Source organism: Carcharhinus amblyrhynchos, chromosome 8 (assembly GCF_965287045.1).
Source record: "Carcharhinus amblyrhynchos chromosome 8, sCarAmb.v2.hapA, whole genome shotgun sequence".
In the NCBI taxonomy this organism is placed as follows: domain Eukaryota; kingdom Metazoa; phylum Chordata; class Chondrichthyes; order Carcharhiniformes; family Carcharhinidae; genus Carcharhinus; species Carcharhinus amblyrhynchos.
The window spans coordinates 83,961,915-83,986,117 of record NC_137331.1 but is presented as its reverse complement, the minus strand read 5'-3'; the positions used below and the strand labels follow the sequence as shown (position 1 = coordinate 83,986,117).

General features: G+C 42.7%; 1 protein-coding gene across 3 annotated transcripts in view; it reads left to right on the top strand.

Moving 5' to 3' along the window:
* mmp16a (matrix metallopeptidase 16a (membrane-inserted)) overlaps positions 1–24,203 on the top strand; it is a 220,893-nt gene that overhangs the window by 64,014 nt on the left and 132,676 nt on the right. For all 3 annotated transcript variants that reach the window (XM_080194372.1, XM_080194374.1, XM_080194373.1), the window contains one exon: positions 10,376–10,524. In XM_080194372.1, coding sequence (XP_080050498.1) covers positions 10,376–10,524 — 149 coding nt within the window. The remainder of the gene's footprint in view (positions 1–10,375; positions 10,525–24,203) is intronic.

The following is a 24,203-nucleotide window of genomic DNA, read 5'->3' as shown; positions in this document are numbered from 1 at the left end:
CAATGTAATGAGTAAAAGAAGCAGTAGCGAAATGAGGAAAACCCTTTTCACACATCTAGTAGTTTGGGCATAGAATGCTCTGCCTGAGAGTGTGGTGGAGACAGGTTCAATTGAAGCATTCAAGGGGAATGAGACTAGTCTCTGAAAAGGAAGAATGTGCAGGGTTATGGGGAGAATGGATCTAGGTGAGTTGCTCCTTCAGAGAATAGGCCAAATGGCCTCCTTCTGTGTGTAGCGGATCTCACCATGGATTTAAATGCAAAAACTTTTCTGTTGATAGTACCAAACACTGTTGTTATGGCTACTAGATCTCCATTTACGTTTTCAGCACTACAAGTGGCTGTTCAATGCATTGGGGCTCCCTTCAACTCAGCCAGAAATTCTAAGTTGAACCTGCTCTTGATTTGGCAGGTTAACCCACAGCCATCTATCACACAGGATTTTGGTGATACTTAAATGTACAAAACAAGATCTTATCTTGAAGAGTGGAAGATCCCAATGTTGATTAATTGCACCTCAACAAATTTATTTGTGGCATGTTAGCAAACTCCCAGGAATTATAGTGATCTGAAGTGGTAAATTCTCAGGCTAATTATTATTTCCGACACTTAATGGTCTAGATTTAATCCAGCCCTGTCCTTCTGGAAATCTCAATATAACCGTTTTTATTAGTGTGTGAGACCAATTCAATTACATTCATCATAGCCTTTGATCAGATAATTTCGTGTTATCAGCAATGAGCAAGCTACGCCATCAATAATAAATGGAAAAGTCAACATTTAGAAACAAATGGTGATCCAATCCAAATATTTTAAATGAAATAAAATGCCTAAGATACAGCCAACTTACAAAAAGTGCGTGTATTTTCACTGGGAAATCTTGTCTTCCTATCTACTGGATCCATACTACTGCCCCAGAGCTAGATTTTAGTGGAGTTTGGAAGAACTCCGTAGACATTAAAAAAAACTTGTATTTGGAAGTCGCTGTCCCATTTCTGACAGACTCCCTTTTTGCTGGGACGGGACGTGAATCACAGGGAGGAAACCCAAACTCAGCAAGGCCAGATCTGGACCAAGGGCCTTAATTTGAAATTTGAAAAGTAGGGGTCATAAGTTGATGGAGAAGATGGAAGAGCTGTTTGAAGAAAAAATAAAGGGCACGAGTAAAGAGGTAGGTTCTTTACTCAGAGGGTAGTAAGGGCGTGGAATGCCGTGCCTGCAGCAGTTGTGGACTCGCCAACTTTAAGGGCGTTCAAATGGTCAGTGGATAGGCATATGGATAACACTGGAATAGTTTAGGTTAGAGGGTCATTAGATTGGTCCCACTGGTCGGCGCAACATCGAGGGCCGAAGGGCCTGTACTGCGCTGTAATGTTCTATGTTCCCCACCCCCCCAAAAAAGCTCTAAGTGTCGAATTTGTATAAAACCTGGAATAAATCCTGCTGTTTTTTTCAGCAGGAGTTTCAAAATGAGCCTCCCACAGTCTGTGCACTGCAGAGTGCACTAGTGTGAATCCAGATGAAAATCAGTGGGCATGGCTTATTCCTACTTGAGAGGCTAGCAGCATAGCGCAGAGTGGGCCACTGCACATGCATTGATCCATCAGCACCAAAATCAGTGGCCCTGCACTGCTGGTCTCCCAATCGCGCACCAGCCCCAAGACTGTTGCATTACTGGCCCTCCATCTCCCCATGGCCCGATCTCTGCCACCCCCAAACATGCCCGGGTCAGCCTCAAACCACTCCCCCATACCCCCATCCTGCCTCGATGTAACCCACCCCCCGCAGCCCCGAACCCCTCCCCCCATCCCACCCCACCAGCAGCCCCGACCCAGCTCCCCCGCAGTCCTAACCTCCAAACCACCCCCCCCGCCCCGGCGCCCTAATGGCCGCCTCCAAATGCTGGCCTCCTCCCACTGTCACTTAGCCCAAATGAAGTGTGGCAGTAAGGCCCCCCATCAGGCCCTGCCCCCTTGGCGCTGCCTGATGCCTGGTGGGCAATGCCAAGATATTCCTTGAGCACTGCACTTTGCCCCTTGGACAGTGCCGGGGGCCCAGGCTAGCACTGCCAAAGTGGCAATGCCCAAGTGATACCCACCTCCCCCCCCACCGGTGCCCAACCCTCTGGGAGGCCTTGATGGTTTCCCCTTCATTCCAATGGGGTCGAGGAGCTATGTTAAGCTTTTAAATCTCAAGTGTTCAATTTCTAACAAAAACAAACTTATACACAAGAACCGGCATCAAAGAAAGCAAATCCTTTGATAGCTTCTTTAATCTGTGAATCAAAATGCGAATTCAGAAACTCCTGCTGAGTTAACTGTTGCTTTTGAAAGCCAGCCAGTTTAAATGACACAACAATAGTGTTTTGGAAATGTTAACAAAGAAATGTATTGAAAATGCATGAACAGACAATTATTACTTTTATCACAACCAGATACCCCACTGGAATGACCTACTGCTGGTGGGAAGGCATGGAGCAGGGGCAGGGGGAGGGAGCTGCTATCGGGCCCAGAGATTTTAGTCCTGGGCCTGCTAGTAATATTAAAAACTGATTCAAAGGAGAATTTAAATAAATTTGCAGCTGTACACTACAAATCGGCATGGAAATGATGGTGCTGGAAATCCGGCTGCAAGAGATGCGCAGAGTCCATGGCGCTCAGCGGGGAGCCTGCAAAATGGCGTCCATTCGAGTCTCCCTGCCCACTGCACCACATACGCATCGCAGTGGGCCGGGAGAATCGCTCCCAAAGTCTGTTTAATTGTCATGATTGTTTTTCTGCTTTGAAAATGTGAAAAAAAAACCACAGGCTTAATTTTAAACTGTCAGCGAGAGTTAAAAAAAGATCAGCTGGATAAAAGGCAAATTATTGCAGACACTAGCATCTGAAACCAAAAGAGAAAATGATGGAAAATCTCAGCAGGCCTGGCAGCATCTGTAAGGAGGGAAAAGAGATGAGAAGATAACATAAGAACTAGGAGCAGGAGTAGGCCATCTGGCCCCTCGAGCCTGCTCCGCCTTTCAATAAGATCATGGCTGATCTTTTCATGGCCTCAGCTCCACTTACCCACCCGCTCATCATAACTCTTAATTTCTTTATTGTTCAAAAATTTATCCATCCTTGCCTTAAAAACATTCAATGAGATAGCCTCGACTGCTTCACTGGGCAGGGATTCCACAGATTCACAACCCTCTGTGTGAAGAAGTTCCTCCTCAACTCAGTCCTAAATCTGCTCCCCCTTATTTTGAGGCTATGCCCCCTAATTCTGGTTTTGTCCACCAGTGGAAACAAATTCCCTGCTTCTATCTTATCTATTCCCTTCATAATCTTATATGTTTCTGTAAAATATCCCCTCACTCATCCGAATTCCAATGAGTATCGCCCCAGTCTACTCAGTCTCTCCTCATAAGCCCACCTTCTCAAATCCAGAATCAACCTAGTGAATCTCCTCTGTACCCCCTCCAATTCCAGTATATCCTTTCTCAAGTAAGGAGACAAAATGATACACAGTACTCCAGGTGTGGCCTCACCAGCACCTTATATAGCTGCAACATAACCTTGCTGTTTTTAAACTCCATCCATCTCGAACGATTCATGACACACAACAGTGCAGAGTCGCTGAGCAGAGACTGATAGCCAAGTTCCGCACACATGAGGACAGCCTCAACAGGGATCGTGGGTTCATGTCGCACTATCTTTAACCCCCATGACTTACCTGAATTTGTAAAATCTCACTTACTGTCCTGTCTGGAGACAATACACATCTCTTTAGCCTGTGCCTAATGCTATCTCCACTCACATTGTCTGCATCTTTAAGACTTGAATAGCAGGTTAACTGTAAAGATTTGCATTCTAATCAGTGTTCTGTAAACTGTGTGTGACTTTAATGTGCTATGTTTGAGACCAGAACTCTCCACTCACCTGATGAAGGGGCAAACCTCGAAAGCTTGTGGGTTTACTATCAGATAAACTGATTGGACTTTCACCTGGTGTTGTGAGACTTCTTACTGGGGAAACACTTCAGCAGTCAAGGGCATTCAACCTCTGAACTTTGGGTGAGCGTTCTCCAAGGTGGTCTTCAAGACACGTCAATGCAGAATCGCCAAGCAGAAACTGATAGTCAAGTTCCAGGATCTTGGGTTCATGTCACACTACCTATAACCCCCATGACTTGCCTGGGCTTGCAAAGTCTAACTAACTGTGCTGGCTTGAGACAATTCACACCTCTTTAACCTGTGCTTAACCCTCTTTCCAGTCGTATTGCCTACACTTGTAAAGACTTGATTACCTGTTTAGACTCACATTCCAACCATCATCTTGTGAATTGAGTCTGTGCCTATATATGCCCTTTTTGTGAACCCAACTCCCCACTCACCTGATGAAGGGGTAGCACTCCAAAAGCTTGTGCTACCAAATAAACCTGTTGGACTTTAACCTTATTGATGATAGATTTGAGCATTTTCCCTGCCACAGAAGTGAAGCTAACTGGCCTATTGTTATCCACCTTTTGTCTACCTCCTTTTTTAAACAGTGGCGTCACACTTGCTGTTTTCCAATCTGCGAGAACCACCCCAGAGTCCAGTGAATTTTTGTAAATTAACACTCATGCATTTGCTATTTTCCCATGCCATCTCTTTTAGTACCCTGGGGCGCATTCCATCAGGGCCAGGAGACTTGTCTACCTTTAGCCCCATTAGCTTGCCCAACACTACCTCTTTCATGATAATAATAGTTTCTAGGTCCTCACGTGCGATAGCCTTCATGTCATCAATTTTTGGCATGTTATTTGTGTCATCCGCTGTGAAGACTGACACAAACTACTTGTTCAACTCCTCAGCTATTTCCTCACTTCCAGTTACCATATCCCTCTTCTCAAACTCTAAAGAGCCATTGTTTACTTTAGCCACTCTTTTTCATTTTATATATTTGTAGAAACTTTTGCTATCTGTTTTTATATTCTGAGCTAGTTTACTCTCATAATCCATCATACTTTCCTTCATTGCTTTTTTCGTGGCTTTCTGTCGACCTTTAAAGAGTTCCCAATGCTCTAGTTTCCACATATCTTTGCCACTTTGTATGCATATTTGAGATGACATTTCGAGTCCAGATGATCCTTTGTCAAAGCTCAAATTGGAGTGTGCTTTGACAAAGGGTCATCTGGACTCAAAACATCAGCTCTTTTTTCTCCTTACAGATGATGCCAGCTCTGCTGAGATTTTCCAGCATTTTCTCTTTTGGTTAAAAATAATCAGCTGATTGATAGGCTATCTGGTGGTGGGTAAAAAAAAATAATTATCTGTTTGTGCATTTTCAATGCATTTCTTTGTTAATATTTCCAATGCTCTATTATTATGTCACTTAAACTGGCTGTCTTAAAATGGAGACATATATCTTTCATTTATTTATAAAAGTTAAGGAGAAGGTAGGTTGATCAGGATGAGAAACAGAGTCCAGTTCTGGAAAATAAAGGCATGGTTGCGTTTATAAATAAATATTCTAAGGTGGCACATTGGTTCGCACTGCTGCCTCATTGTGCCAGGGACCTGGCTTCAATTCTAGCCTTGGGTGATTCTGAGTGGAGCTTGCACATTCTCTCTGTATCTGCGTGGGTTTCCTTTGAGTGCTCCAGTTTTCTCCCACATGCCAAAAATTTGTACATTAGGTTGATTGGCTATGCTAAATTGTTCCTTAGTGTCCTAAGAATTGTAGGTTAGGGGGATTAGTGGGGCAGACATGTGGTGTTCAGGGTATAGGGCCTGGCTGGGGGGTGGCAGGAAAATGGAGTTAAAACCATAATGAGATCAGCCATGATCTTATTGAATAGCATTACAGACTTGAGCGGCCAAATGGTCTCCTACTCCTATTTCTGTTATGTTCTTTTAGAAGGAAGAATTGTTCTGAGCTCAACGTGGTTCAGTCAATGGGCCTCTGATAGCATGCACAACATAGATACAAACATAGGAATTAGGAGCAGGGGTAGGCCAAACAGCCCATCACATCTGCTCTGCCATTTGATAAGACCATGGCTGATCTGATTGTGGCCTCTACTTTTCAATTTATCCCTATATCCTTTGACTCTCTTATCAGTCCAGAATCTACCTAATTCGGCCTCAAAAATAGCCAATGACCCTGTCTCCTCCACTCTCTGGGGAAGAGAATTCCACAGACTCATGACCATCGGAGAGAAAAAAAAATCGACCCCTTATTCTTAAATTGTGCCTGATTGAGGGACACAACATTGGAACGTGAGTGGGATGGGCATCACTCAGAATCAACTCCTTTTCCTATGACCCTTGCTGCCCCCTCCCCCCATCAAGTGGTCCCTCTCCTTGCCATTCATATTCCTGCTTACTTACCAGTGGCCTGGCCCCTCGGCACCAGCACATCGCCAGCAGCTACACCCTCCCCCATTGACACTGCTGGCATTGCAGAGCTGCCGGCCTCTCCTTGAAACTTGATCCTCAGAAAAGCCAGCTACTGGTCACTTATGTGGCCTACTTGGCACTTAATGTGGTGGATCTTCTCAAAAAGGTGAGTGAGACTCCTATCTCTATGAATAAATTCCCCTCTATGTGGTTGACTCAGTAAAGTGTTTCCCAGCACCTAAGGGACGGTGAATACTGTAACATTGCCAGAATTACTCACACTAGAATAAACAGCAAAAAGGAAATTTTGTTTGCAGAATATTTAATTAGGCAATTTGCCTGTGTGTGATTATAAGTTAATATGAATTAATCTGTTTTTTTGTGCTGGATATTATCTTTGAATCCCAAATTTGTCCTAGGCCTGTGGCATCCCTCCAATTTAAGTTATTATTTTAGATGATGTGAAAATGAAAAAAAAATCAATAAATCTGCTTTAAACGTGTGAACAAATTTGGTTCAGAAGATTATAGGCACATTACTTCCCCACGGTCTAGCCCTGAATCAGTTGCAAAAAATACAGTTTCTCTGAGTTCTGCGGAGAACTGTCTGTAGGGATGTCAGATAAACATCCAGCTCCACAGTGCCAGAGATACAAGAAATGTATAGTCTCTAGAATGTGACTGCATCCGAGGTTCTTCAAATTCTCCAAACTACGTCATTCAGTATTGCGAATAAACATAAGGGCAAAGTGACAAATATCTACGCCTGTGGTTATCTGTGGTCCGAACTGATCCACACCTGTGCATCACCTTCAATGCAGTTAACCATAGCATTGTTCTCCATTTCCTCCACTCTGTAATCCAGACTATGGCATCACTTTCCCTTCTGTTTAAGATCTTATGTGAATGGTGGCACCTCTAATAATTCAAGATTGTACCAAAGTATCGGTTTGGATTTGGTGCCCCATCCGAGCTGGAATCCGCAGCTTTCTGAAATTAGAGAATGCTATCAACTGCGCAAACTGGAGCAGAATGCATCCTCTCTAAAGATTTCTCCTCGCAACCATATATCTTTGTAGCACTTCAGGTCTCCAAGCTCAATACCCTCCAGTCATCAGTGACCCTTGGCTTAATCGTGCCAGCTTAATCACTCGTACATATGGGTTCTAACTCTGTGCCTCCACTGCAGCCAGTGATTTCCCACTATGGTTTTGTTATTTGGGTGATGCCAGGGCTTGGATGAGATCCAGTGTCTTAGAGTTGGACATCAATAAAACAGAAACTATTTTGTTCATCTTGATGCTGAAGCGTGCCGTCCTCTTCAGCCTGATATGCCAAGTGGATAATCCACCTTTGCTTCCCCAAAGGTCCTGACGATCACAGATGCCTGCCTTCAACCAATTCAATTCACTTCACATGATATCAAGAAACGGCTGAAGGCATTGAATACTGAAAAGGCCATTGGCCCCAGCAATCTTCCACTGTTGTACAGAAGACTTGTGCCCAAAGCCAATTTGTTCCAATATAACTGCAACACTAGCATCTACCCAACAATGTGGAACATTTCCAAGATATGTCATGTCTGCAAAAGCAGGTCAAATCCATTACCGAGGCGACTACCACTCCACTGTCCTGATCATTAGCAAAATGATGGAAGGTGTTGTCAACAGGACTTCTTATACGGTAACAAACTGCTCACTAATGCCAGTTTGTGTTCTGCCGGGGCGACTCAGTTTCATGTCTCATTACAGCCTTGATTCAAATGCAGACTAATTTGCTGAACTCAAGGTGACAGTGACTACCCTTGACAGCAACACAGGCAAGTGTGAAATCAAGGAACCCTAGTAAAATGGAAACAAGGGAACGCCCTTCAATTTTTCTGAAGTCATGTATAACACAAAGGAAGATCACCCCAGAATATGAGAGCAGGTTAGTGTCTTAGGCACTGCCATCTTCAGCTATCCATAAATGACCTTTTCTCAATCGTAAGATCAGAAAGTGGGCTGTTCACTGATAATTGGTCTGTTTTCAGTTCCATTCATGACTGCTTAGATAATAAAGCACTTTGTACCCACAAGCAGCAAGATCTTGACAACATTCAGGTCTGGGCTGATAAGCAGCAAGTAACATTCTTGTTAGGGACAGAGTTCCAGAATTGTGTCCTCATGACAGTGAAGGAACACAATTTAGTCCCAAATCAGGATGATATATAATTTAGGATGCAAGTGCTGAGGTTCCCATGTACATGATGCGTTGTCCTTCTCGGCGTTTGGAGTTTGGAAGGTGCTTTTGAAGGAGTTTTGGTGGGCTACGGCAGTATATCTTGTAGATGGTGCACAGTGCTGCAGAATTTCTAGTATTTGACCTGCTCATGTAGTCATAATGCCTATGTGGCTGGTTCCAGTTCACTTTCTGGTCAGTGGTAACCCCAAGAATGTTGATGGTGGGGTAGTGCCATTGAATGTCAGGGGAAGATGGTTAGATTCTATCTTATTGGAAATTATCATTGCCTGGTACTTGTGTGGTGCAAATGTCATTTGCCACTTATCCAAGCCTGGATATTGTCCAGGTCATGTTGCATAAGTTGTTTAAAGTGCTGAGTATTGCGCTGTGATGAGGAAGAATTTCTTCAAACAGAGGGTGGCAAATCTGTGGAACTCATTGCCGCAGTAAGCTGTGGAGGTCAGGTCATTAAGTGTCTTTAAGACAGAGATAGATAGGTTCTTGAGCAATAAGGGGATCAAGGGTTCCGGGGAGAAGGCAGGAGAATGGGGATAAGAATATCAGCCATGATGGAATGGTAAACAGGCTCGATGGGTCGAATGGCCTCATTCTGCTCCTATATCTCCGATACCATGGGGTCTTATGGTACATCCCCACTTCTGACTTTATGTTGGAGGGAAGGGCATAGATGAAGCAGTTGAAGGTGCTTGGGCCTGGGATTTTGCGCACAAGAACTGAGCAACCCCCAGGTGCAAAGCAGAGGTAAATCATGCTGATTTTTTACACTGTTGAACACAGGTACAAAGAAAAATATCAGGTTTATCTGGAATCATGAGCTTTTGGAGCGCTGCCGCTTCATCAGGTGAGTCACTCAGGTGAAAGCTCGTGATTCCAGATAAACCTGCTGGACTTTAACCTGGTGTTGTGAGACTTCTTACTATGCCCACCCCAGTCCAACGCCAGCATCTACACCTTGTGTATTTTTTGAGACAAATCCTAATTGAGAAAGGAAACTGACCCTTCCAGTTACTAAGGAAACTAAGACTGAAATTGAGATTGGAAGTCAAAACATGTGAAGCAATTTGAATCTGTATAAATGCATTGAGTCGTTAGAGCTTAGTTACTGATCTCAGAGGTGCAGTATATGCTGGCTGAAGAACACAGAGGTTAGATTTAGAAGCTGTATGTACAATTGAAGTTTCATCTCAAATAATTTTGTATTATTTAGGGAACTCCTGCTGCCCCATTTTGGTGTTTTACCTTTTAACCCCAGCCCTCTGACTAGCCTTTATATCCTTACTTCTCAAGTAAGTCATTCCCTATTTAACAATGTAATTCATTCTCCACTGTGGCCTGAGAGAGAGCGAGTACTGCTGCTCACTGTGTGAAGAATTACTTTCTGGGTTTGTTCTTATTTCTGATTCTAAGATTATGCTGGAAACAGTTAACAGGTCAGGCATCAATGGAGGTAAAAGAGAAAACATCTGTTCCACTCGTAGCAGGCGAAGGGGGCGGACCACAGAAAGGTCTGTTGACTCCGGGCAGGATTTTCCGGTTTCAGGTCAAGTACAGCCAGAAAATCCCACCCTTAGGGTATCAACCCTTCCTCAGAATTCAAGAGTCCATTGTTGAAACAGTTTGTCTGTTCTGGCCATCCAACAATATATTGTGTTGAAAAGCTATTACCACCATTACTCAGAAATATATGTTTGTGTGTTTTGGAAACATTTATTTGGATGCTTTTTCAGTGGAGACATTGGACTGACCATTTGGCATCTCTTTTTTTCCAGATATGGTTACAGAAGTACGGCTATCTTCCAGCTAGTGAACCCAGAATGTCAGTATTGCGTTCTTCACAGTCCATGTACTCAGCTGTAGCTGCTATGCAGCAATTCTATGGAATTAAAGTTACGGGGACTTTGGATGAAAACACAATAGAGTAAGGAACATCTGCTTTCCTCTTTAACCAGCACCAGCTCACAAGTGCTGCATACGCCTGCTTGATGAAGTTGATCGTACTTGTAATTCACAGAGCAAGAAAACAGTGCTGTCATTTTCAATAAGGGCACCAAATCTATGATTTCTTCATTGCCCCTTGAGGGAAGATGTCACTTATTAATGTTGTAGTTATCGTGTTTGGAGGTTGCAGGAAATGTAAAATAATCATTTACTTTCAGTACACACGTCCCATTCATACAGATTAAGGTCTTGCTTCTTTTCTGTTCCATGGTTGTGCATAGCCGTTATTTAGGCAGGCCTACGCCCTAATAGAAAAAAACACCAGGAAGTTGCAGATGCACACAATTTAAAGATAATTTTCAACCTTTGAGGAAGATAATGTGAGGTTAATAACAATGCTGCACAATGATCAGGCCAAACCTGAGAATCCAAAGTTATTGATGAAAGTTTAACTCGACTTTAACAATAAGGGTCTTTCAGGACAGTTTCCAATCTATTGGGCGGCACGGTGGCACAGTGGTTAGCACTGCTGCCTCACAGTGCCAGGACCCGGTTCAATTCCAACCTCAGGTCTGTGTGGAGTTTGCACCTTTTTCCCTAGTCTGCGTGGGTTTCCTCCCACACTCCAAAGATGCGTGGGTTAGGTGGACTGGCTATGCTAAATTGCCCCTTAGCGTCAGGGAGATTAGCAGGGTAAATACATGGGGTTATGGGTATAGGGCCTGGGTGGAATTGTTGTGGTTGCAGGCTCATAGAAACCTTACAGTGCAGAAGGAAGCCATTTAGCCCATCGACTCTGCATCAACAACAATCCCACCCAGACCCTGTCCCCATACTCCCATGTATTTATCCACTAATTCCCCCTTTACTTACAAATCTGGCGACACTAAGGTGCAATTTTAGCTTGGCCAGTCAACCTAACCAGCACATCATTAGCTCGATGGACTGAACAGCCTCTTATATTAATCTAAAATTTTTTGGAATTACTGAAGATCAAGCATAAACAAACTGCCCAAAATGCCATTTTGAAAGCTCATGGTTGGACTCCTTTTCCATTTGCTACTTTTAACATTCCAAGCTAGCCATCTCCTTTACACGTTGATCAGTGGGAAGCTGACTAGTTTCTGGATGTGGAGATGCCAGCATTGGACTGGGGTAAACACAGTAAGAAGTCTCACAACACCAGGTTAAAGTCCAACAGGTTTATTTGGTAGCACAAGTCACTAGCTTTCAGAGTGCTGCCCCTTCATCAGGTGAGCAGGATCGCATTCCAACCATTATTTTGTAAATTGAGTTTGTGTCTTTATATGCCCTGTTACATGAACAGAACTCCCACTCCCTTATGAAGGGGCACATTCCGAAAGCAAGACGCTTGTGCTACCAAATAAACTTATTGGACTTTAACCTAGTGTTGTGAGACTTCTTACTAGTTTCTGGATGCCACAGTATCAGCCAGAAGATGGTGGTGGATTAAATTATTTTCCACATTGAGGTCCACATTCCATACGTCTTGGCCAAGCCATTCGACGCTACGCATAGGATGGCAGTAACCTGACCAGGGGAACAGCAGAAAGAAACTTGTATTTGACATGCCTTGTCTCAGTCAGAACAGCAGTCTAAGATCTAAGGGGTCTTATATTATCTGATCCCTTCCGGCCCAAGGTTGCATTGGGAATAGCTGCATTCAAGAGAGGAAAATTTGAATTTTTTTTACAAGAAAGCCGATGTGTAAACCTTTTCAAAGGTTTTCAAAGCAAGAAATACATGAACCCGGTTGTCACTGAAACAGAGTCAAGTATTCACCTCATTCAATGTTTTTAACTCCTGGAATTGAACCTGAATCTGTCTTGTCCAACTAGTTAAAAGTTAAAGCTGATGTTTGCTCGAGAAATGTCATAGTGTGAAAATACACTTTAACAGTTGATTCAATAATCTCAGTTTAGGAGGTGTTAAAGATTGCAATAGACCAGATATACCCTAAAGACATTAATTACTCTCACTGCCCTGGAACTGATTCAATACCCTTATCGCTAATTGAACAAGGATTAAAAAAAATTAACTGTGAGCCTGTGGGAAAGGTAAAAATTGGCAATATCCATTGTCATTTTTAAAAGTCAACAGTACAGCAAGGTGGTTCTCTTAACTGAATTTTAATAAAGCATTTCTTGGTGCCTGAAAGTTTACATTGGAAATGTTTAATTGACAAATGCAATTGCAAGCTTAAAAGATTCCAAAACTGAATGGACATTTGTGACAGAGCTGCTTCAGAATACGAGAAGAGGCATCCATAATAATGAGTGTGACATTAGCAGTACCACTAATAGAATCCTTAGTTGTGCTATTCAAAGCAAAAATGAAAGCGTATTTTGACATATAGCTGACTGTCCAAAAAAGGAAGGAAATGGGGAAAAAGTCAGCTGTACTAATTTTTATTTATTACAAAACAACAATAAAATATTTTTCTTATGGGTGTCAATTATATTGTGCACCTTATGCTGCCTTCCACATGGTGTATGGAGCATAATAAGTCATTGAGTTGCGCGGTGAAAACAAGATTTAGATGTATGCACTTGGCTTTTTGCCAAAATCACCATTAATATAATCTCTGAGTTTGAATTAGTGCTGCACTTTAATAAAGTTGATGCATCAAGTTGAACTCATTTTGATGCACCAAGCAACAAGAACATACCTGCCTGATGCTGGAAGGGAAGTCAAGGGCACTGTCGTGATGCACTGCACTAAAGCCCAACTATTTGGTAGCATGATTGACATTGGTCCACAGTCACACTACTTCACATCCACTGACAACTTGACACATTCAAGAGGAATAAAGGCCATAGGGAACAATAAAAAATCAGAGGCTTCAGTCACTGCAAATTAGCAACTTCCTGTTTTCATATCCATCTGTACTTTATGACATGAGGAAAACAATGACAGGATGCAGAATAATTTTAAAGAAGTTAGATCCATCCTACCAAAATAGTGATCTAAATAATCTCCTCTTGTACACTCAGATACTCTGATTTTGAGCAGTTGAATTTTGCTCTTATATATTGTTTACGTGAGGTAAGCAAGTACAGGTTTAAACATTCATGATTGTAGCATTAATAATGGTAGCCCCCGGCAACTTTGTAACTGCTTCAAGCTTTAGATTCTCTTTCAATATTCAACAGTGCTTAATTCTGACTTGCTGAAGTACAGGGTTTCTTTGAGGGAACAAATAAAACAGCCCGTAGTTCCTTGATTAGGAATTCTGATTGTTTCTGTAATTCCCATGAATAAAACTGTCTTCACAGGATCGCACTTTTCAAAGATAGTGTGACCACAACATAGTTAACAAGTTACTACTTTTGGATAACGTAGGCATTCTTCATTTTTTTCAATAAAGGTGGAATTTTATAAGAGTATTGTAGCCTGCCTGTGAAGCGTACAGACTTGGATTCTTTTAAGTAAGTTAAATTGTGCTACCTTGAAAAAGCCTGAATTGATCGAACAGAATGGCTTCTGCAGAATGTATATGAAAGGCATACTTGAGTATTTTCCAGACAAAAACATATTCCATAGAGTTCAAAGAATTTTAAAGTAGGAGACCATTCAACCCATTATGTCTGTGCTGATTCTGCTAGAACAATCCAAAACGGATCCTACTGACCCACTATCTCCCCTTTGCTTCTTATCTCCCCACATTTTTATGTCTGATGTCCACATTTATAGTTTCTGATTGGCATTTTGGCTCCTGGGCTTGACACCTCATGATTGGTGCCTGTACAATAGTTAGACCTTAGCTGGAAGATTGTGTACCTCAGCTGGAAGGATGTGAATGCATTGGAGAGAGTGCAGAAGAGGGTTACAAGAGTGGTTACAGAGCTGAGAAACTTTAGTTAATGAGGATAGATTGGAGAGAGTTGAGGGGAGATTTGATAGAGATGTTCAAAATCATGAGGAGGCTGGATAGAATAAATAGGGAGAAACTATTCCTCCTTGTAAAAGGATCAAGAATGAGAGAGCACAGATTTAAAGTAATTTGTAAAGGAAGCAAGTATGATGTGAGAAAAAAAACTTTTTCACACAATGAGTGATGGGGTCTGGAATGCATGACCTGGAATTATGGTGGAAGCAGGTTTAATCAAGGCATTCAAGAGGGCATCAGATGATTATTTGAATAGGAACAATGTGCAGGGTTATGGGGAAAAGGCAAAGGAATGGCAGTGAGCTATAATGTTCGTTTGGAGAGCTGGTGCAGACACAATGGGCCAAATCGCCTCCTGCACTGTGGCAGTTCTGTGACGAGCACAAGATTGTGAGCGACAGTGCATTTATTTTCTTTTCTTTTGAACAGTTTTACTGCAACACACATTTCTAAAACCTTGTATAAATAATTGAGAATGATGGGACTAATTTTGCTGCAGCAGTACATCAAACAGTCTCTGCCATTGGTTAGTCTTGATGTGGAGATGCCGGCGTTGGACTGGGGTAAACACAGTAAAGTCTCAGAACACCAGGTTAAAGTTCAACAGGTTTATTTGGTAGCAAATGCCACTAGCTTTCGGAGTGCTGCTCCTTTGTCAGGTGAGTGGAAGTTATGTTCACAAATAGGGTATATGATGACACAAACTGTCGCTCCTTCTTCAGGTGAGTGAGGAATTGTGTTCACAAACAGGGCATACATAGACACAGACGCAATTTACAAAATAATGGTTGGAATGCGAGTCTTTACAGGTAATCAAGTCTTAAAGGTACAGGCAATGTGAGTGGAGAGAGGGTTAAGCACAGTTTAAAGAGATGTGTATTGTCTCCAGATAGGACAGTTAGTGAGATTTTGCAAGCCCAGGCAAGTCGTGGGGGTTACAGATAGTGTGACATGAACTCAAGATCCCAGATGAAGCCATCCTCTTGTGTGGAACGTGGCTATCAGTCTCTGCTCAGCGATTCTGCGTTGTCATGTGTCATGAAGGCTGCCTTGGAGAATGCTTACCCGAAGATCAGAGGCCGAATGCCCATGACCGCTGAAGTGTTCGCCAACAGGAAGAGAACAGTCTTGCCTGGTGATTGTCGAGCAGTGTTCATTCATCTGTTGTTGTAGCGTCTGCATGGTTTCCCCAATGTACCATGCTTCAGGACATCCTTTCCTGTAGTGTATCAGGTAGACAACGTTGGCTGAGTTGCAAGAGTATGCACCATGTACCTGTGGATGGTGTTCTCACGTGAGATGATGGCATACATGTTGGTGATCCAGCATGTCTTGCAGACATTGCTGTGGCAGGGTTGTGTGGTGTCGTGGTCACTGTTCTCCTGAAGGCTGGCTAGTTTGCTGCGGACAGTGATCTGTTTGAGGTTGTGCAGTTGTTTGAAGGCAAGAAGTGGGGGTGTGGGGATGGCCTTGGCGAGATGTTTGTCTTCATCAATGACACGTTGAAGGCTCCGGAGAAGATTTCATAGCTTCTCCGCCCCAGGGAAGTTCTGGACAATGAAGGGTTCTCTGTCCACTGTGTCCCGTGTTTGTCTTCTGAGGAGGTCCTGCAGGAAAGGATGTCCCGAGGTATGGTATATTGGGGATACCCTGCAGATGCTACGACAACGGATGAAAGAACACTGTTCGACAATCACTAGGCAGGAGTGTTCTCTTCCTGTCAGGGAACGCTTCAGCAATCACAGACATTCAGCCTCTGATCTTTGGGTAAGCATTTTCCAGGGCAGACTTCACGACACACGACAGCACAGAGTCGCTGAGCAGAGACTGATAGCCAAGTACGAGGACAGCTCAACCGGGATCTTGGGTCATGTCACACTATCTGTGACCCTCATGACTTGCCTGGGCTTGAAAATCTCACGAATTGTCCTGGCTGGAGATAATACACATCTCTTTAATCTGTGCTTAACCCTCTCCACTCATTGTCTGTACTTTTAAGACTTGATTACCTGTGAAGATTTGCATTCCAACCATTATCTTGTAAATTGAGTCTGTGCCTATGTATGCCCTGTTTGTGAACACAGTTCCTCACTGACCTGAAGAAGGAGTGACACTCCAAAAGCTTGTGCTACCAAATGAACCTTTTGGATTTTAACCTGGTGTTGTGAGACATCAGGAATTAGGCAGGTAACGAAATACATTTTCATAAAACTAATGGCAAAGTGCTGCAACTCCAACAAGAATTTTTGGACAGTTGCATTTGCCCCACATTTTCTCATTGCCTGGATTTGCCATATTACATATGCATAAATAATGATGAGCGTCAATAGCCTCATGCTAACTTTGACATAAGCTGTGGCTCAATGAATTTACCTGAAAACCTGTAACTGCAATTGCCTTAAAGATGAAAACCCTTCAATTCTTATAACAAAGCTAGTTTTCTGAAATGAATACCATTTAACCTTTCATTCCTGAAGCTTAAGCAATATTTCTGCCACATTTGTTTCATGTGGCAGTTACAGCCTCCTGATAATCCTGCCATTGTCTTGTATAGTGTGCACTGCTATGAAGCAACTCACACATAATTAGAATCGTAAGTGCAAACTAATTTGCAAAAATCTGGGATACTGCACTCAGTGTGAGACCAGCTAAAGGAGGTGTCATCACACATTCTTGCCTTCTGATGTAGTGTGACTGTTATCTCAAATGCACAAAACCATCTGATTAATTTCAGTGAAAATGATTGAAGTGGACCATCATGTTTATTTGATTACCTTCACACAGGAAGATGAGTATGTCATGGTGTGCAACTCTGCACAACTTTGCAAACACCTATTCGTGATTTTCAGTTTCCAGGGAACCAAACATCCAGACTATCACACTGAGCATGTTAATATCTGTGTATAACATTGTTCTTACAGAGTAAAACAGTTTGAAAAATATAGATGATCTAAAAATTAACCAGTGGACCTTCTTGATCACAGTTAGTCAGGTTTTGAAGAACATTTTCTTTAACCCCCCTCCTGCAAACCTTTGGTCACTGGCACATGCATTAGTGCATGTAGCGCATTAACCTTTTTCCTGAAAAGCTGTTGGCACCCCCAACCCCAAACCACATGCAAACTAACATCAGATAATGGATGGCTGGGACAGTCATTCCATGTTGTTGGAATGGAGGAGAAGATTTGCAGCCAGCAACATATGTCAAGGCCAGGAGAATCAAACAGCGCACCAGAGAACAGAAGCCCACTACATGCAATCCTCACTATGTGTATAGGCTGTATTGGTCCAACAAGGAACTCGTCTTTGAAATGTGCATCTGATGGCTTCACCTGGGATGTTTTTCGACACTTCTGGTACATAAAAGTGACAAAAGCCCTTGACTTTTTGCCATCACTTCCCTCCAAACTGCCACAGACTCTCTGTGTGTCACTGCAACTAAATTCTTTCAAATGGGCATCATCCTCAGGCAGGAGAAGCAGAGATTCAGAAACTTCTTTATCATCCGCTCATCTGCATTGGTAGCTTCTCAGTTTCACCTCCTTCTACCTGCTTTATCAGCTGGCACCATAGCCAACACTTTGTCCTAACATGACTTTGTCATCAAAGGATACACCATACAAGTGCTCCCTTTCCTGAAAGTAACAGCACTAGAAGGATCAAACACCAGAACACATCGATTTAAGGTGAACGACCAAAGAAGCAATGTTGGCAAGAGGAAAGAATGCTTGCACAGACTGTAGTGACGATCTGGAATGCAATGACTGTGAGTATCATGGAAGCAAATTCAAGCATATCTTTCAACATAGAATTGGCTAATTATCTGAACAAAAAAATGAAGCATTAAAGGGAAAAGACGGGGGTGTAGGACGAGGTAAGTTACTCTTACGGAGAGCTGGCATAGACATGATGGGCCAAATGGCCTCTGTGATTTAATAGTTCTATGATTCTGTGATAAGCACTGTAATTAACAAAATTTATTTTCATAAACATAATTTATTGGTATCAAAATTATACAACTTGCTGATGTTTCTCAATGTTAAGCTTCCCCTTTGCACCTAACGATTTTTTGGCAAGGGCTGCTGGAGACTTGGTGTGTAAAAACTGGCAGTATTAGTTGTACAGACTGGCACCACTAGTCATGGAGCCTGGAACTGCAGCCCCACTGATTTAGTGCTGGCATGTAGACACAGATGTTGAGTTACCTACTAGCCCTGGCAAATGACACCAATAGCTGCTACCTCCACAGTAATGGCAAGGACATGCCCTTATACATGAAGGATGGAGGTGGTGAGATCATTAATTTTTATTCTTCACTACTCTGCTGTGCTGGAAAAGACAGTGTCATTACCACCTCATTTCAGATACCATGAATAACTCTTTGTCAAGCTCGGAAGAGTACTGTCTCAAGAAGAATCACTTATTTTTCTCAGTGTTGCCTAAAAGAACATCTGTGTTCTCCTCTTCGAAGATTATTGCTATGTGTCCCCATTGCTTCAGTCTGCTTATTCAGAGTGGGCACAAATGATATTTGCATTGCCACTTTCCTGCCAGCTTAGAATAAAGATGTGGACTATTGGGGCAGCATGGTGGCACAGTGGTTAACACTGCTGCCTCAAAGTGCTAAGGACCCTAGGTTTGATTTCTGGCTTGGGTCACTGCCTGTGCGGAGTCTGAACGTTCTCCCAGTGTATGTGGCATTCCTCTGGGCGCTCTGGTTTCCTCCCACAATCCGAAAGACATGCTGGTTAGATACGTTGGCCATGCTAAATTCTCCCTCAATGTACTCGAACAGGTACTGGAGTATGACGACTCGGGGATTTGCACAGTAACTTCACTGCAGTGTTAATGTAAGCCTATTTGTGACTCCAATGAATAAACTTTAACTTTAAAACTTTGTTGAGGTTCGGGACTTATTTGACCAGAACCGAAAGAAAAAACCTTCCCAGGGTTATGGTGAAGACTCTGTCTGTGTCAAGTTTTAGAATAGTTACACCATTGGTGAAGATCTTTAAGAGTTCAACTGCTTACTATTGTTTTATGTGTGAACTGTGCTAGTGACAGTTCTTATACTAATTAACAGCTTTGTCCATTTAGCTGAAAGCTTCCTCTGCTAATGAATTATATAACTTTCCACTGCAATGATAGCAGTGATACAGAGAGTAAGTAGGATTGCCAGAGGATACAGGAGGACATAGATAGGCTGGAGAGTTGGGTGGAGAAATGGCAGATGAAATTTAATTTGGACAAACAGGGTGGCATGGTGACACAGTGGTTAGCACTGCTGCCTAACAATGTCAGGGACTCGGGTTCAATTCCCAGCTTGAGTCACTGTCTGTGTGGAGTTTGATGTGGATGTGCCAGCGTTGGACTGGGGTAAGCACAGTAAAAAGTCTTGTCAGACTCTTTACTGTGTGGAGTTTGCACATTCTCCCCCTGTCTGCGTGGGTTTCCGCGAGGTGTTCCGGTTTCCTCCCAGTGTCCAAAAATATGTGGGTTAGGTGGATTGGCCATGCTAAATTGCCTTTAATGCAGGGGGACCAGCTAGGGTAAATACATGGGGATAGGGCCTGGGTGGAATTGTAGTTGGTGCAGACTTGATGGGCCAAATGGCCTCCTTCTGCACTGTAGGGATTCTATGAAAAGATTATGAGAAAGATGACAGAGTAGATAAGGAGCAAATAAGGATTAAATTTGTATCTACCATTTCTTCGCCCAACTCTCCAGCATATTTGTACACTCCTATGTCCTCTGGCAATTCTCCTCACTCTCCACATCATTGCAGTGGAAAGTTATATCATTCGCTAGCTACTCTCCTTTGTTGAAGGGTCAGTTATGAGGGGACATAAGTTCAAGGTGAGGGGCAGAAGGTTTAGGGGGATGTGAGGAAAAACATTTTTACCCAGAGGGTGGTGACATTCTGGAATGCACTGGCTGGGACAGTGGTAGAGGCAGGTTGCCTCACATCCTTTAAAAAGTACCTGGTATAACATTCAAGCCAAGTGCTGGCAACTGAGTTAAGGTGTTTCTAATGTGTTGGTGTGGACTCAATGAGCCAAAGGGCCTCTTCTGCACTGTATGATTCTATGAGCTGGTGCATTTTAGAAGTTCTAATGTTGGAGGAAAGTATACAGTAAATGGCAGAAACTTTGGGAGCATTAGCATACAGATGGATCTAGGCATACAGATCCATTGTTCCCTGAAAGTGGCAACACAAGTGGATAAAGCGGTCAGGAAGGCATATGGGATTCTTGCCTTCATCGATCAGGGCATAGAGTATAAAAATTGGCAAATCCTGTTGCAGCTGTATAGAACTTTAGTTAGGCCACATTTGGAATATTGCTCACAGTTCTGGTTGCCACATTACCAATGTATGGAGGCTTTGGAGAAGGTGTAGAAAAGGTTTGCCAGGGTGTTGCCTGTTTTGGAGGGTATTAGCTGTGAGAAGAGATTGGACAAACTTGATTTGTTTTCACTTGCATGTTGGAGGTTGAGGAGTGACTTGATAGAAGTTTACAAAATTATGAGATGCATGGATAGAATGGATAGAAGGAGTCTTTTTTCCCAGGATAGAAATGTCAATTACTAGGGGACACAGGTTCAAGATAAAAAGAGCAAAGTTTAAAGATGTGAGAGACAACTTTTTTTTACACAGGGTGGTAAGTGCCCTGAATACGTTGCCGGAGGAGGTGGTAGAAACAAATACAACAGCAACATTTGTGGATGGCACAGTAGCACAGTGATTAGCACTGCTGCTTCATAGCTCCAGGAACCTGGGTTCGATTCCTGGCTTGGGTCACTGTCTGTGTGAAGTTTGCATATTCTCCTCATGTCTGCATGGGTTTCTTCTGGGTGCTCCGGTTTCCACTCACAGTCCAAAGATGTGTGGGTTAGGTTGATTGGCCATGCTAAAATTGCCCTTAGTGCCCTGAGGTGTGTAGGTTAGAGGATTAGTGAGTAAATGTGTGAGGGTAGGACCTGGGTGGGATTGTGGTCAGTGCAAACTCGATGGGCCAAATGGCATCTTTCTGTACTGTAGGGATTCTATGATTTAAAAAGCATCTTAACATATGTATGAATGGAGGGACTTGGACCATGTGGAGACAAAAGATCTTTAGATTAGAAAGATGTCATGTGATAGCACAGGCATGGTGGGCTGAAAGGCCTGTTCCTGTTCTTTGTCCTTCTTTATTCATAGTGTAGCAGATATTGAGGAATTTTTGGACATCTCGTAAAACATTGAGAAAGGTGAACACAGTATTTGGCAGTACTATCTTTCATAAGGTCATCATGAAATCTATAGGAAGAGATGGAAATATTCTAATAGGCTGAGAATTGGATCTATTTCAGTAAACTGGCAATGAAATAAATACTTCCTATTTTTAATGGTATTATCAAAAGGATGATGTTTAGCCTTCTGTACCTCACTCAAGTGGACTTTATTCACATTGGGGTCATTGATATTAATAGATAATTTGGTTTGATGGAGTGGGGGTGTGATGGGCTTGGGTCGCTAAATAAAGCTCCATAATCGCCATGTGACCTTCCTGCTTAGTTTTCCTCTGCATACTTAGTTGTTTGTACCCATGTGCAATAACAGGAAGATTCATCTTAATGTGGCCTATCTGAATGAAATCAAAATTAATGTTAATGTTAAACTGATCACAGCAGAGGCTCTTTCAGCTTTCTTTGTTAGACATGTAAGTTACTGTTCCATAAAGCTTTATGTCAATGTGTAGAAGAATGATCTGTGATTGAGCTTACTTGTTTAAATCTGCTGGAAGTAATGTACCCGTGGTCAGATCAGTGCTTCACACTCTGCTGCTATTTATACACTTGCTGATCAAGAAAGTTTCTCATTTCCTCCGCTCCTTTTGTGGAAGCGGAAACTTAGCTGAGGCTCAGCTCTGTGACCTAATGTCTGACCAAAGTGGCCATTCTTCATGTGATTGTTGGCAGGCTACTTGACTGCAATTGAGTTCAACTTTGCAGAAACCATTAGCTGACAATCAGATGTCACTTTCCATGTTGAGGGTGGCAGAAACCAACTGGGGCCCCTTCTCCACTCACTGTTCCTCCAGTGGAATGGAGCAAATTTACTAATTTGAATCTGATTAGCATTGCACAATTTACTCACTCTGCTGACAATTTGCCATTTGACAGAACTTTGAGTGCTTAATACAAGTGTTAAATTGTCTGAGAGCTTCTCATAATTTAGATTGAACTACATTTGCATAATTATTAGTGAATTATTATACTTACATGCAATCCGACTTAACTCCAACCAATCTAATGTCATATTACGAGCTGATATTGGATTTGACATAATGATGGAACGAGTGCATGACTTTGACACTGTACGTGCTGCAGTGAAGAGAAACATGAAGTGAACGAGAAAATTCGCAGTTTTCCAAATGCAGATGAGATCAGAATAATATGTCGATACCTCCCCCAACACTAAGGGAATGAATGGGTTGGAATTTTTGATCTACTGGTGAGAAAATGATTGTTTTGTCCATTTTACTGAAAATAAGTATGTGCCCTTAAAATTGGATTAATCGAGTCAAATTTTTAAGCTGTTTCCTTATCAAAATGGACAGGAAAATTTGCCAAACGAAGGCAGATGTAGCACAAGGTATGTAAATATCAGGTATTGGTTTGATGTAATTTTGGTACATATAGAGTTTGTTTTAATTTGCTTTATTATGTGAATAATGACACCTTAATAGCTTCATTCTTTTTTGTTCTGTGCTTCATGTGATATAGTGATATCACCTTGAGGTGAGAATCTGTTTTGCTTGTCTTGTTTAAATATCTCCTCATTATCAAATGTGTTTCAGTTTTGCAGTGGTGTGAAATTAATTACTTTAAATTGTAATGACTGTCTATGGCACAATAAATGTGGCCCTCCAGATATTGTTGTGTATTTTGAAAATTATAAGAACATGAGAACATAAGAAATAGGAGCAGGAGTAGGCCATCTGGCCCTTCGGGCCTGCCCCGCCATTCAATAAGATCATGGCTGATCTGTCGTGGCTCAGTTCCACATTCCCGCCCTCTCCCCATAACCCTTAACCCCCTCTCTTATCAAAAACCCATCAACCCGCGTCTTAAAAATATTTAGCGAGGTAGCCTCCACCACTTCAACGGGCAGAAAATTCCAGAGATTCACCACCCTTTGAGTGAAGAAGTTCTTCCTCAACTCCATTCTAAACCGCCCCCCCTTTATCTTGAGGCTGTGCCCCCTAGTCCTACTGTCCTTTCTGAGCGGGAAGAGTCTCTCCACCTCTATCTTATCCATCCCATTCATCATCTTATACGTCTCAATGAGATCTCCCCTCATTCTTCTAAACTCTAACGAGTACAAGCCTAGTTTATTCAGCCTCTCCTCATAGCTCAACCCCCTCAACTCCGGCATCAGCCTAGTAAACCTTCTCTGCACTCCCTCCAAGGCCAAAATATCCTTGCGTAAGTACGGCGCCCAAAACTGCACACAGTACTCCAGCTGCGGCCTCACCAATGCCCTATACAGCCGCAGCAAGACCTCCCTACTTTTATATTCAATCCCCCTCGCTATGAAGGCCAGCATCCCATTCGCCTTCCTGACCACCTGCTGCACTTCCAAGCTGGGTTTTTGCGACTCATGCACAAGGACCCCGAGGTCCCTCTGCACCGTCGCTTGCTGCAGTTTTTCTCCACGTAAGTAATAATCCTTCCTACCATTATTCCTACCAAAGTGGACCACCTCG